Here is a 12,890-nt window from a genome sequence, read left to right as displayed (position 1 = left end):
AAATGTTTCAATGTGTAAATGTCTTATACACATGAATTCTAATAATTACTATCTTATAGAAAAAACACACAACAAAAATTAATTTTACATCAAAATAACAGTGATATGATACTTTAAAATGGAATCCTGGAGCTGGATGGATGTTTTGGTGGTTAAAAGCACTAGCCTGTCATCCAGAGAACCCACATTTAATTCCTAGTACCCACAGGTGGCCTACTACTGTAATTCCAGTACCAGGAAAAGATCTCTGGGTACTGTCTGGATTTGGAGTTTTGCTGTGGGACTACTGCTCACAGTAACTGTACTTTCCTCTCTCATTTTCTCTATTGTCAAAATTGGCCTCATCTTCATCTTATCACGTGTACAAATGGCATCTAATGACACAAAAGCATCAATATTAAAACTTCTTTCAGAGACGTCTAAAGAAGACTAGCTTTGCCTCACACGTGTCAGAGTCATACCTGTGACCTCTGTGTGCTTCAGGAGGAGCAAGATCCCATATCTCAGGGTGGTACTTGTGGTTTCTGATCCAGCTACAAACAAATCAGTCACAGTAGCCAGCAAGCTTTCAGTAGTAAACTCAGAGTGTGGCTTGTTCTTTTCCTAGGAATTTTTATGTGATATTTAGATACTGACCATTATATTAAATTGCAACAAGTGCAAATAATACAGGTTGTTCTACAGAGAAGCAAATTTAGAAAGTGAAGGGTGTAGTAAAAATATTACAGCATGTGCATAATATGGCAGAGAATGTAAATTACCTGATCCAGTCTTCATTTCTATGCCCTTATTTCTTCCTGCATCAAAATTCAACTTCTCAGACCTTTTTATAGCTATGTTAAGCCATACAAAACATGTCACACTAATAACATAAGAAAAGAACCCACCAATAAACACATTTCTCATTCCTTCTTACTGAAAATATATTATGGCAATGGAGGTGGTCCACCTGGAACATGAGTATTTTAACATCTGTATGAGGGCTAAAGAGATGGCTCAGCAGTTAAAAGCACTTGTTGCTCTTCCAGAGAACCCAAGACCAGTTCCTAGTACCCACATTAGGCTGCTCTGTAAATCCAACTGTAATTCCAGCACCAAAGGATCCACACTTCTGGCCTCTGAGGTCACCTGCACAGGTGTGTACAAACCCACATACAAACACACACACCTATGCATAATTTTAAAAATAATAATAATAAATCTTTATCATCAACATGAATACTCATATACTAAGTGTAAGCAGGGCAAATGTCAGGCATGCACCAGTGCACCCAGCAAGAGAGTTTTTCAAGTGTGATACAAAATTGAATAAGAGACTCCCAAGTCTCCCTCCACCTATCTCTCTGAAGGAAAGACAGAATGGGTTTAGAACCTAACATACTTCTCTTTTTATCCATGTTATTCTGTTACCAATAAAGACTTGAGAGTCAGATATTGGGATGAAAACCTGATCAATCAAAGAAGCAGCAGAGAAGCGACCAGTTGACCTTCTCTCCACACTTCCCAAACCAAAAAAGGAAGGAAAAAACATCCACGAGTCTCCAAGTCCCTTTCTACTCTTTCCTGTGCCGTTTTATCTGTATTCTGGGTCCCCATTCTCTCTATGGCGAATTCTTGTCAACTAGTTGATGGCTCCGCCCCCTGCTTCAAGGTTAACTTTATTAACACAGTCTTAGGGTGTCACAGTGTGATCAAATATCTCACAGCACTTGTCAACTGAGAAATTATTTATATTCATACCAAATGAGAAGACTGAAAGTATATTGGGTCAGTAATGACAATCCAAAGACACTACCAAAGAATCCTTTCTTCCTTCTTTCTTCCTTTCTTCCTTCCTTTCTTCTTTCTTCCTTCCTTCCTTTCTTTCTTTCCTTCCTTCCTTCTTTCTTTCCTTTCTTTCTTTCTTTTCTGGTTTTTTGAGACAAGGTTTTTCTCTGTGTCATTTTGACTGTTCTGGAACTCACTCTGTAGACGAGGCTGGCCTCAAACTCAGAAATCCACCTGCCTCTACCTCACAAGTGCTGGGATTAAAGGCATGCACCATCATGCCCAGTAGCATAAAATTCTTTGAAACTCCAAACATACAGATTTTTCTGAGTGAAGGAAGGACATGGCCATAATTGAAGGAACTCTATCTCAAAGGTTCCCAATAAGTTGACTCTTTTAAGTGACTCTGGAGCAGAGGGAAATAAACATCTGTGTGGTTCTCTAAACCATAGGGGGAACTGGCAGCTTTGTAGAGTCAGGCAAGTACCCCTAAAGGTGCTAATCACTGGAGAGACTATTTTAAAGATGGTAAGTGCAGGTGAAGGTGCAGACAATGTGCAGACTGCACATTGATATTCTAATATAAATTATTACAATCATCTTGACAAATAGTAAGGCACTTCCTCAAAGGAGTAAAAATGAAATGAACATGACTCAGCCATCCCACTCTTCATTATACATTCAAAAACTAATTGAAATTAATAAGCCAAAGAGATGCCTGCTTTCCTGTTCCTTGCAGCAGTACCCATTGGAAACAATCAAGGCGCCCATCAATAAACTGGTGGGTTTTTAAAATATGAGATAGATTAAAATTCAAGATGGCTGAGAGTAAGCCAAAATTAGTGACAATATTATTTCAGAATCTATTTTTCCATAATCCAGACTACCATTCAGCCAGTCCAAAGCAGGGAAAGTCCTTGTAGCTGGTCTTTGAACTCCATTCTCATCTCAGATATCACTCTACTGAACTCAGTGAGTTCCCCCTGGTAGCATAATCATTGCACTCTTGTTTTAAACAAATACCTGACTGAATCAAATCTTTTCATTCTGACACCTATGTGTGCCGAGTACCTCAAGGACATCTTTACCTGCTTGTCTGTGTGGTTCTCTAAACCACAGTGGGAACTGGCTGCTTTGTAGAGTCATTTCTGGATATACTCAGCTAAAGTTCTTACCTTCCCTCCATGTCACTACACACATCTGAGCCTCTCATCACCTCACTGTACACATCTTAAATTCTAGCTCCTGCTACCTCACTGTAAATACTCATTAGTAACAAACCCAAGTCACCAATGAAGACTGCCAGGTTATGCTCATGTTTATTACTCTCCTATATGACCAAGTCCACTTTTTATTTTAATATTTGATAATTTGTATTTTCTATGTCATTTATATGTCTAACTTACCTGTAATGTATATTCCCTTTCCTCAAAAAAACTTATTAAATGATGCTCATGTATTTTGATTACTTAACAATTCAATTTTAAATCTTAAATGATGCTAGTTCAATCCACGCCCACAATAGGAACCTAAAGTGCTTACCAAGTGTTTCTTGCCTAAAAAGTTAGATTTCCCCCAGTAAGAATAGAAATGATTGATGAAATGCAAAATGAAAGCCAACAAATAACATTTTACCTGTTCCATTTTGATCAGGAAACAGTCAATGAAGTCCCGAGGATTATCAATATCCAGTGTTTCATGGTGTTCTTTCACACGTTTCAAAATATAACTTTTTATTTCAGCAAAATTTTTAAGTGCTTTCTTGTGGCTTCCTGGGAGATAATCAAGTAAGACAGGGAAAGCATTGCAGACCTTAAAAATTAATAAAATATATGTTCATTAGGCTGAATGTAGTCACTCAGATCTGTAGACCAGTTACTCAGGAGGCTTATGTTAGTGAATCACCGGAGTGTATGAGTTTGAGAATAATCTAGGTAGCATAATGAGACGCCATCTCAAAAAAGTCCTAAATTATAAACATGTATTAAAGTCATATTCATCATATGCCAAGCAATAGTTAAAAGGTAGAGCGAATAAAAAAGATGGTGGTCATTTGGTGAAGAACATTTAACTAAATATAAAAGAGTCCACTATGTTGACCAAGATTATCAAAGGTAAAAACTGACCACATAGTGGTCAAACTCAGCTGTGAAATTTCATGAGAGTGACTCTTCTGCAGATAGATCTTGAAGGACACTTGCCAGGCACAGTCTTAAGACAGATATGGCTATTTAAAACTGAGCTATTCTTTTTATTTCCCTGATTTCTGTGGTTACTCCAGGTTATATATAAGAGAGTGTCTTTGATATATGATAGGGACTTAAACTCATGGGATCTTTACAATACGACCAACTATATAAAACCTGCACAGTGACAATTCCAGTTGACCAACATGGAAGTGAGAAGTCTCACGAGGTCCCACCACTAGATGAATAATCAGAGGCAATTAATGGATGCTAAAAGTGGGAGAATCAGTCTTGTCCAGAGATGAGACCCCTGCTAGGCTATCCAGTTCCAAATCATCTTTAAACATATACAGATATGATTGTTACATGTATTTATATATCTGTATGTATTACTAAACAATAATTAAAGAAGAAGAGGTCATAAAGTTGAGAGGAAGTGGGGGAGACATGGAAAGAGCTGGAGAGAGAAAGTGTGGGAAATTATGAAAACACAGTACGCATCTATGAAATTAAATTCTCAAAATAATAATAATAATAAAATAAATATTTTTTAAAAACTGAGATATCCTTGAGGGCTGAGAATAAAGAAGAATCAAATGTCACAGAGCTCACTGGAAGCTGTTAGAATACCTCTGTTCTTTCCACTGGATTTTGCTGTTGACCTAAGACTGCTTTTAAGAAGAGTCTTCTAAAAATTCGAGCAGAAAAGCAAACAAAAAATCATCAATCCAGGGTGATGACAAGAGAGTCAATCAGTAAACACTTGGTGCACAAATTGAGGATCTAAGTCAGTTCTCAGAATTCATGTGAAGAAGCCGGGCATGGGTTCTCATGCTTGTAATCCCAGAGACAGGGAGACAGAAACAGGCAGATCTTTGGAACTCAGTGGCCAGCTGGTCTACCCTGTAGGTGAGCTTCAGGCCAAGGGGAGACTCTGTCCCTAAAACAAGGTAGAGATCCTGAGGAAGCTTGTCCTCCAAACTCCATATATATGCATACACACACATATGTACATGTACCACATACATGTACACAAAAACAAAATAACTTTAAAATATGATAAAGTGCCAGGGTGGGGCACTCCTTTAATCCCTGCAGTCAGGAAGCAGAGACTGGCAGATCTCTGTGAGATTGAGGCCAGCCTGGTCTACAGAGCTAGTTCCAGGACAGCCTGGGCTACATAGAGAAACCCTGTCTCGAGAAACCAAAGTAAAATAAAATAAAATATGACAAAGCAAAACTATTTCTAAAGAAAAAGAGTAGAACAGGGGATGGAGGAAGAAGAATGACATACTGAAGTGACTTCTTTCTGGATTCTTGAAGCTTGGAGATAGAGTGTGTCAGGAGCCAGGGGTCAAATGAACATGTGGACTATTATCTTTGCCACAGTTTTGCTGCTATGGAGCCTATATTGAACACGAAGCTAAGCCCACAAGAGCCTTCTTACTTCAATCGCTTCCCTTCTGTGCACAGCAGAGGCCTCTGCTGGCTGCAGTTAGCCATACAGTCTGCCATCTGAGTTGGCTCTCTCTCACCCTTTTGAGACTTTGTCTTCTTGAGAGTTGGAGAGTCAGTGCCAGCATGTCCTAAATCCTGCCTGGAAGATAACTGCATGGTTGTACAAAATAATTCAACACAGAGTGTATAAACATTTACCCATAAAATGCTGAGTCGGGTTTCTTAATGTTGAACTATTCACAAGAACTAAGAAATGGAACCAGCTTAAATACCCATGCAGGTTCTATTCCTAGTACCCACATGGTGGCTCACAACTTTCTGTTAACACCAGTTTGGGGGGATCTGATGCCCTTTTTCTGGCCTCTGTGGACACCAGGCAAGCATGTGATGCATAGAAAGGTATGCAGGCACAATCCATATATATTTAAAAAAAGAAAGAAAAGGGAGTGTAGAAAGGCTTTGTGGTATTTTGTCTGCCCTCATCCCACCTGTGTCCTTGGCTTAATAGAGGCCTTGACAATGGTACCTTGTAAATAGTAGTAAAAAGTAAAAAGTAGCCCCTGCGGCTTCCTTTTGTCATTGTTGTGTTGAGGATCAAACCCAGAGCCTTGTGCACACTACACAAGCTTTCTAAACTAAGAATTTTCTTCAGCCTCTCCCTTTATTTTTCCTTCGCCTACTTTAAGCCTCCTGAATAACTAAGGTGGAGGGATGGGAGGAGGGAGGAGGAAGGGTAACAGAAACTGATTCTGCTTTCCAACAAAATTCTTTATACCAAGCTTTGAGGTGAATGCCTAGAAATTAGACACATTGAACTAAAGTGAAAGTTTTAATTTGTTAGAGAAATAAAGATAAATGATTTGCTGTGAAGAAAACATCTTTGTCTCACCTGCATCCATGGGGAGTTAAAAATTTTAAAGTTTTCATTTAATTTCTCCATCAAGTTAAGAAAATTCTCATCTTTATAATCAAAGCGATTGTGGAAAATAACTGAGCAGATCACATTGGAGGGAGCACAGCTCAGGATGAAGGTGGGATCACAGAGTGAGCCTGAAGGATTGGAAACATTTTAAAAACCATTAAAACATACATGTAAAGTCTTTATCTTTGGACAAAAAAACCAATAATAATTTTAGAATCTCTAGGGAAGTATTGGCACAAAAATTAGCATATTTGCAAGAACTTCCACATACTTCCAATTAGCATATTACTTCTTTTTTGAAATCCTAGCTTGCTTAATAATCATTAACTAAATCTTTAACATCTGCTCCCTGTGGAAAATCACTCTTTGGGTACACATTCTAAGTTAAGTTCTAAGAAAACATGACCACTTTTAAAAACACATAAAAATTCAAGTTTTCAGTGTAGAATTTCATCTCTTTGAAGTTTCTACACGATTAAGGAAGAAAACACCAATCCAGAAACATTTTCTATCCAAGGAATAGCCGAAGGAGTTGTGTCCACAGCCAGCAGAGAAAGCCAAGGAGAAAAAGTTTACAGGAAAATAATGAGTTCATCAGAGCAAATTTAAATAAGCAGAAATACTCATATCAAACAAAAACCAACCACCAATTCTCAGAGAATTTTTGCCTAAAATAAAAGTGAAATTAAAAAGTCATTTCAAATGTAAATCCAAATGGGACAAATGCAGAGTTTACATTAGCAAATGAAATCCTTTAATTTCTTCATTTCAATATTTAAAAAATATATACATAGTTTTTTGGGTTTTTTTGTTTTTTGTTTTTTTTTTTTTGAAATAGTGTTCCTAGTCACCAGGTATATCAGTTTAATTTATTTAGATAAAGTCTACCCTCTACTGGAATCCTGGACTATTATCCTATATAGTCATCAACAGAATGTATGTTTTTTTTAACTTGTTAATTATTTGAGTCAATTTGGTCATAAGAAATAAAAGCAGAAGAAATATTTATTTTGCACTGGTATATTTAACTACAACGCTGACGATTCAGTCAGTGTCGAGTCGCAATCTGTAATCCCTGCCTCTCAAAACAAGAGAAAGGCAAGCTTGAGGACAAACTGGACTGGACTGCAGTGAGATGCTGTCTCAAAATCAGGTTTTAATTTAATTTAATCACCAATAATCTTTATGTGTAAGAGTCCTTAAATTCACACCATAGATGTCATGAAATGTGCATAATGAATAAAAAGTATGTAAAGAAAGGAGATGGAATTGAAAACTATAGAAACCTGTATAATTAACAGATGTGATGTCAGACTCCTTTTCAGGTAAAACACCAAGATATTCAGCTTCTTACTAAAAATAAGTAAATAAAATAAAGGAGGGAAGGAAGGAAGAAAAGGGGGAAACTCTTACTTTGTCTTGGAAGATAAGGAATAATTTAAATTTAAATTATTAATTTAAGTCAGGCACGGTGGCATACACCTTTATTCCCAGCACACTGGAGGCAAAGCAGGTAGATCTCTGTGAGTTTGAGGCCAGCCTGTTCTAGGACAGGCAGAGTACAGGATGAGACCCTGTCTTGGGGAAAAAAAAAAAAAAAAAAGATTTGTGTGTGTATGCATTTTAGACTGAAAAAAAAATCTAATTTCTGGTGCTGGAGAGCGACCTCAGCAGTTAAGGGCATTGACTACTCTTCCAGAGGACCTGGGAGCTCACAACCATAAACAACTCTAGTTCCAGGGAAACCATGTCCTCTGGAGGCATGGCACACTTGCAGTACACAGACATGCATACAGTCAAGACACCCATATACATAAAGTAAAACTGAAAATAAATAAATCTCAATAAATTTTTTGATCTGATTTCTAATCTATTCTTACATTTAGGAAAGATAATTAAAATTCCAAGTAACTTGGAATGCAAGCTGAAAAACTAGATTCACCTTGACAAGCATTTCATGAGTAGAGCTAGCATCAGAGTTAAATAATTATCATAAAAGTTCCAAGCCAAAATTCTAGTGGTTTACGATGCACCCAGAGCTTCCTTTTTATTCAGATATGGTGAGGACAACAAATCCGATGAGAACCATAGGACAGACTGGTGGTTACAGTGCCCAAGAGCAGACAAACCACCTCACACAGGGTCCCTCAGGGACAGCATCGGGATTGGTCTGCAGAACAGCTCAGAGAGGTCAGGAAACCCCGCTACTGTAGAGGGCACAAAGGCCTTGCACACACAGATAAGCGCTGGGGAAACCAGCAAAGTTAAACACACAGCTTACCTCTTCGTTGAAATGAGGTGCATAGCTGCTCTTCCTGGGATGCCAGGAGGAATGTAGTTTTACAACCTGGAGATCCTTTGCTGTCTGGTGAGACAGGCTCTGCTCTCCCAGAATTTACGTTTTTCCAAAATTGTGCTGTACTTAAATACGGCTAAAGTAAACTGATCTGGGCCAGACTCTAGAAGAGTCTAGAGCTGGCTACAATAAAATTGGACTCCAATTGGAGCCAAATTTCACTCTAGTCTCTTTGTGAATAGTTTTGTTTGCTTGTTTGTTTTTTTCCTGCCCGCTGTAAAGCCTGCAGGGCATTAGGACATTCACAGGAGGAAGGCATGGAGCAGGGTGGGAACACTGAGTGAGCCTCATTGATAGAGTAGTCCCAGAGGCATCTGAACCATAAGGATGCTCTTAGGGATCCCACACCATGCTGTGGGGTGACCTGGGGCAAAGAAAACACAGTACTGTCATTTGAGAATTTGATAAAGGAAACATTTGGAGAATGGGCTGTGATTAGGCTCCTTTAAAAATCAAAGGCATGTTTTCTATGTCTAGGAAATAGCTAAGCCTGGGAGTGGAGGTTCCTCTCTAGATCTGGAAGGCATCTATGAATCAAAGGTTGTAAAATACAGAAAATTAAAACATGGCTAACAAGCATATAACAAAGGATAGACTTTAACTTACAATTAGGGGAAAGTAGGGTAGAGTTGACAGTAGTTGAAATAGGTTAAATAAATAATTTCATGCATGTTACATATTAGCAGAATTCCATCATAGCACACATTTACAGAAGAGATATGGAATAGCATAGCAAATAGTGATTAACATCAAATAACCACTGATAGTTTTTAAATAGTTTTTAAACAGCCCTTTGTTTACAGAGTAAACACAACTGATGAAAGTAGCACCCAAAGATGCCTAAGTAAAAGAAAATTTAAAATGCCATAAATATCATTATTGACAGAAGTTGCAGGCATGGGTCTTGAGGCAAACCTGTGTCACTAAAGCTGACCAATCAGATATGAACCACCTCAATGACAAAACACGTCACTTCCTCATATTCCATGAAAATATGATGGGCTCATTCATACCATGTACTCTGGACAAATATTCTCCAAGGAAATATTCTAAATAATAAAGTCATAATTACACTTACAGGAAAATATTACCCCATGTGAATTCTTTTATGAAGCTCAAAACTTTCTAACTTCATGATGTTCAAGTTTGAAAACAAGCTGGGCAGAATGGGATTACATGAGGATTATGACCACACTGTATGCACAGTCAGTGTGTACAGACATTAGGACAGATAAGCAAAGCTCTGTCTTTGGGTGTTAGCGTGAAAGCTAACAACCACTGCCCAGTAGTAGTTGGCTACCACAGCAGTGTTGAAAAGAGTGTCAATAAACAAGAGTCAGGGAAACAGGTACGCACCATTTGTTTTTCTCAACTCTTCCACAAGGCACCGCGCTTCCTCTTGAATGCGATCCTCGATGCTCCTCTTCCCCATCCCAAAATTCCTCAAAGTCATAAGTGAGAAGCGCCGGAGCTCCTTCCACGTTCTTCCATTACTGAAAACGACTCCTACCAGAACAGGAAATGGAAACTAGAAAGGAGACCCCAGACGAGGAAGAGGAACTGGCCTCTGACAGCCACTTGGCTTCCTGCTCAAGGAGCTTTTCCTATCTCATCCCCATCACCCCTGCCCAGCATACACATGCATGAATATACATGCACATATGTGCGCATGCACACTTACCAAGGCCGTTATTCATTCTTTCAACAACTGGGAAGCTACCCCTTCCTGAAAACTCCTCTCCAAAGTCATCCAGAACTTCCTTTACTGCTTCATATCCATGAACCACCACAGAAGGCTTCTTGCCAAAATACAGAGTGAACACAGGGCCATAGACTTTTGAGAACTGGAAATAAAAAAGAAAATGTGTATAGCAGCAGAAGAATCTAGAAGATCTAGGCTGATATTGGCGTCTTACTGTAGCATGAATCTTAAAAGTTCTTATTAATAAAAGCAAACCTGGTGCCAGTTATTGGGATGAATGCTGGAAGATCAGAGAAGCAGAACAAGCCACAGCTACCTCACCTCGCAAATTCCTCAGCTGATCCTGTTTCCTCAGACTGGAAGCCTCTGAGTCCTCACCCAGAATGAATCTCAGCTGAACTGCTGCTCAAAAGCCTAAAACCTTTACCAGGCTCTAGTTCCTGGTCCTCACACCTTATATACCTTTCTGCCCTTACTTCCTGGGATTAAAGGCATGAGTCACCATGCCAGGCTGTTTCCAGTGTGGCTTTGAACTCACAGAGATCCGGATGGATCTCTGCCCCCAGAAGGCTAGGATAAAGGTGTGAGTGACACCATTTTCTGGCCTCTATGTCTGTCTAATGGCTGTTCTGTTCTCTGACACCAGATAAGTTTATTGGGGTGCACAATATATTGGGGAGCACAATATCACCACATCTTACTCTCCACATTTGTAGTTTGCCAACCACAAAATCAAATTTAGTTGGATTCAATACATAAAAAGCTGTTTGTTATCGCTTTCAAGTACAACACAAGTCTAGTTTACCAGGAGATCGCCAGGCAAATAATGTGCAACCTGTCAGAAGTGTGACACTTTGAAATAAGTTTATCTGTGGGTTTACAGATAAAGAGAGTAATGCTGAAAAAAATTCAAATTCATTTTAGTTTTCCATGGGTAAAAACTCAAGACTCAAGATTTGACTCCTGCTCAGTGGATCTCTTATAGTTGAGCAACTAACCAGTTCCCAGTGTCCACATTGAAACAAATACTCAACTATGAAGGACATCACTTCAGGACTCTGCTGGGCTCTTCCCACAGGGTCTGACTCAGTCACCCTGTGATAAATACTGGAAGCCTTCCATCTTAAAACTCTCCCTAGATGAGTGTGATGCCAGGAGGTTTGTAACCCTGACATTACTGACTGACGACGGATAGCAATAGTGCACGCACATGCGGTATCCCAGAGAAGGACAATCTCTTCCACGTTGCTCATTCATAGGTCACAGCAGCTTTACACAGAGTCCAGAAACACTGATGTCCCCACTGGACCTCACTAGTTCTGTCATTCACATGTGTTTAATGTTGACTCAGATTTCCTTGGTATCAGACATAACTCGTTTCTTTGAAGAAATTAAATTATACATAGATAGCTTCTGCAGTAAATGCTCAAAGCAATTCCATTACCTTTTATCTCCTACAAAAAGTCATAGCTAAGGATCATGAAACAGAGAAAACGTAGCTGTTCTCTGCTATATGGACTTTATCTTACAATGTAAAAAATTCTACTCTGGACAAATGCATTATCTCATTTAATCATTTCTGACAATGACAAACCAAATATAATAATCCACAGGGTACAATTGCCTTATAGTAACATAGTTTAACCATCTGCCTCCAGCAATGTATTTATTTAACAGCAGAGAGTAATTGTTGCTCTCCAGTCACTATGGAGCAGGAAGCATACTTACGTTGGTAAAGGATTTACTGATGTCCTTCACATCTATCTGCAGGATGTTTCCAATAATGGGAGAGGAGTGGGGCCAGGAGGGAGCTTCCCTCTCCCAGAGCTCTGTCTCCAGAGTGAGAGGAGAAGCAGACAGGAGACAGTGAGCACCAGGACCAGGACTGGATCCATGGCAGCCTTCTCTTCTTAGGGAGACACCTGTGAGCTTGCAGTCCAGAGCTTTTATAATGCTAGCTGCTAACTCAACGTGTGCCTCTGAGGCTTAAGTGACCAATCAGCGAGGTGCACTTTTATCTCTCTTCTCAGTGGACTCTGGCCTGTTGAAAAACATGAAAGCTGCTCTTTACAATCTCACTGCTGCCCCCCCACCCCGCCCAAGCTGTTGTAACTAGTCTGGAGTTGAACTTGCCCCAGGTGCTGTTGTGGGTTTTTTATTGGTGCTGTTGTGCTTTTATTGGGGAGGGGGCATGTTTCAATACCCTAGGTAGTTCCATTTGCAGCCTGAAGCCTGAATTGAGGTGCAAGGAAATAAATATGTGTATTCACATATGCATCTGGGTGTGCACGCATGTATGTGCATATGCATGTGTATATAGAGGCCAGTGGCTGACCTCTGGTGTCTTCTTCAATCACACTTTTTTTTTTTTTTTTTTTGAGACCAGATTCCTCACTGAACCTGGAGATCACCAGTTTGGCCAGGGAACTTCAGGGATCCTCTTGTCTCTGCCCTGACCCAGCGCTGAAGTTATAGACATGTACTACAGAGCCCAGCTTT

The 12,890-nt window shown here is 39.4% G+C and overlaps 1 protein-coding gene across 1 annotated transcript in view; it reads right to left on the bottom strand.

Annotated features, from left to right (window-relative positions):
* LOC114702470 (cytochrome P450 2C55-like) overlaps positions 1-12,349 on the bottom strand; it is a 53,290-nt gene extending 40,941 nt beyond the window's left edge. The window contains 7 exon segments of the mRNA XM_037206688.1: positions 462-603; positions 3,403-3,579; positions 6,301-6,461; positions 10,046-10,195; positions 10,371-10,533; positions 12,120-12,181; positions 12,184-12,349. Coding sequence (XP_037062583.1) covers positions 462-603; positions 3,403-3,579; positions 6,301-6,461; positions 10,046-10,195; positions 10,371-10,533; positions 12,120-12,181; positions 12,184-12,286 — 958 coding nt within the window. The 5' untranslated portion in view covers positions 12,287-12,349.
* Between the last annotated feature and the right edge of the window lie 541 nt (positions 12,350-12,890).

This window comes from Peromyscus leucopus, chromosome 1 (genome assembly GCF_004664715.2).
Source record: "Peromyscus leucopus breed LL Stock chromosome 1, UCI_PerLeu_2.1, whole genome shotgun sequence".
NCBI classification, from domain to species: domain Eukaryota; kingdom Metazoa; phylum Chordata; class Mammalia; order Rodentia; family Cricetidae; genus Peromyscus; species Peromyscus leucopus.
The sequence above is the reverse complement of the archived record's forward strand: the minus strand, read 5'-3'. Positions and strand labels throughout refer to the sequence as shown.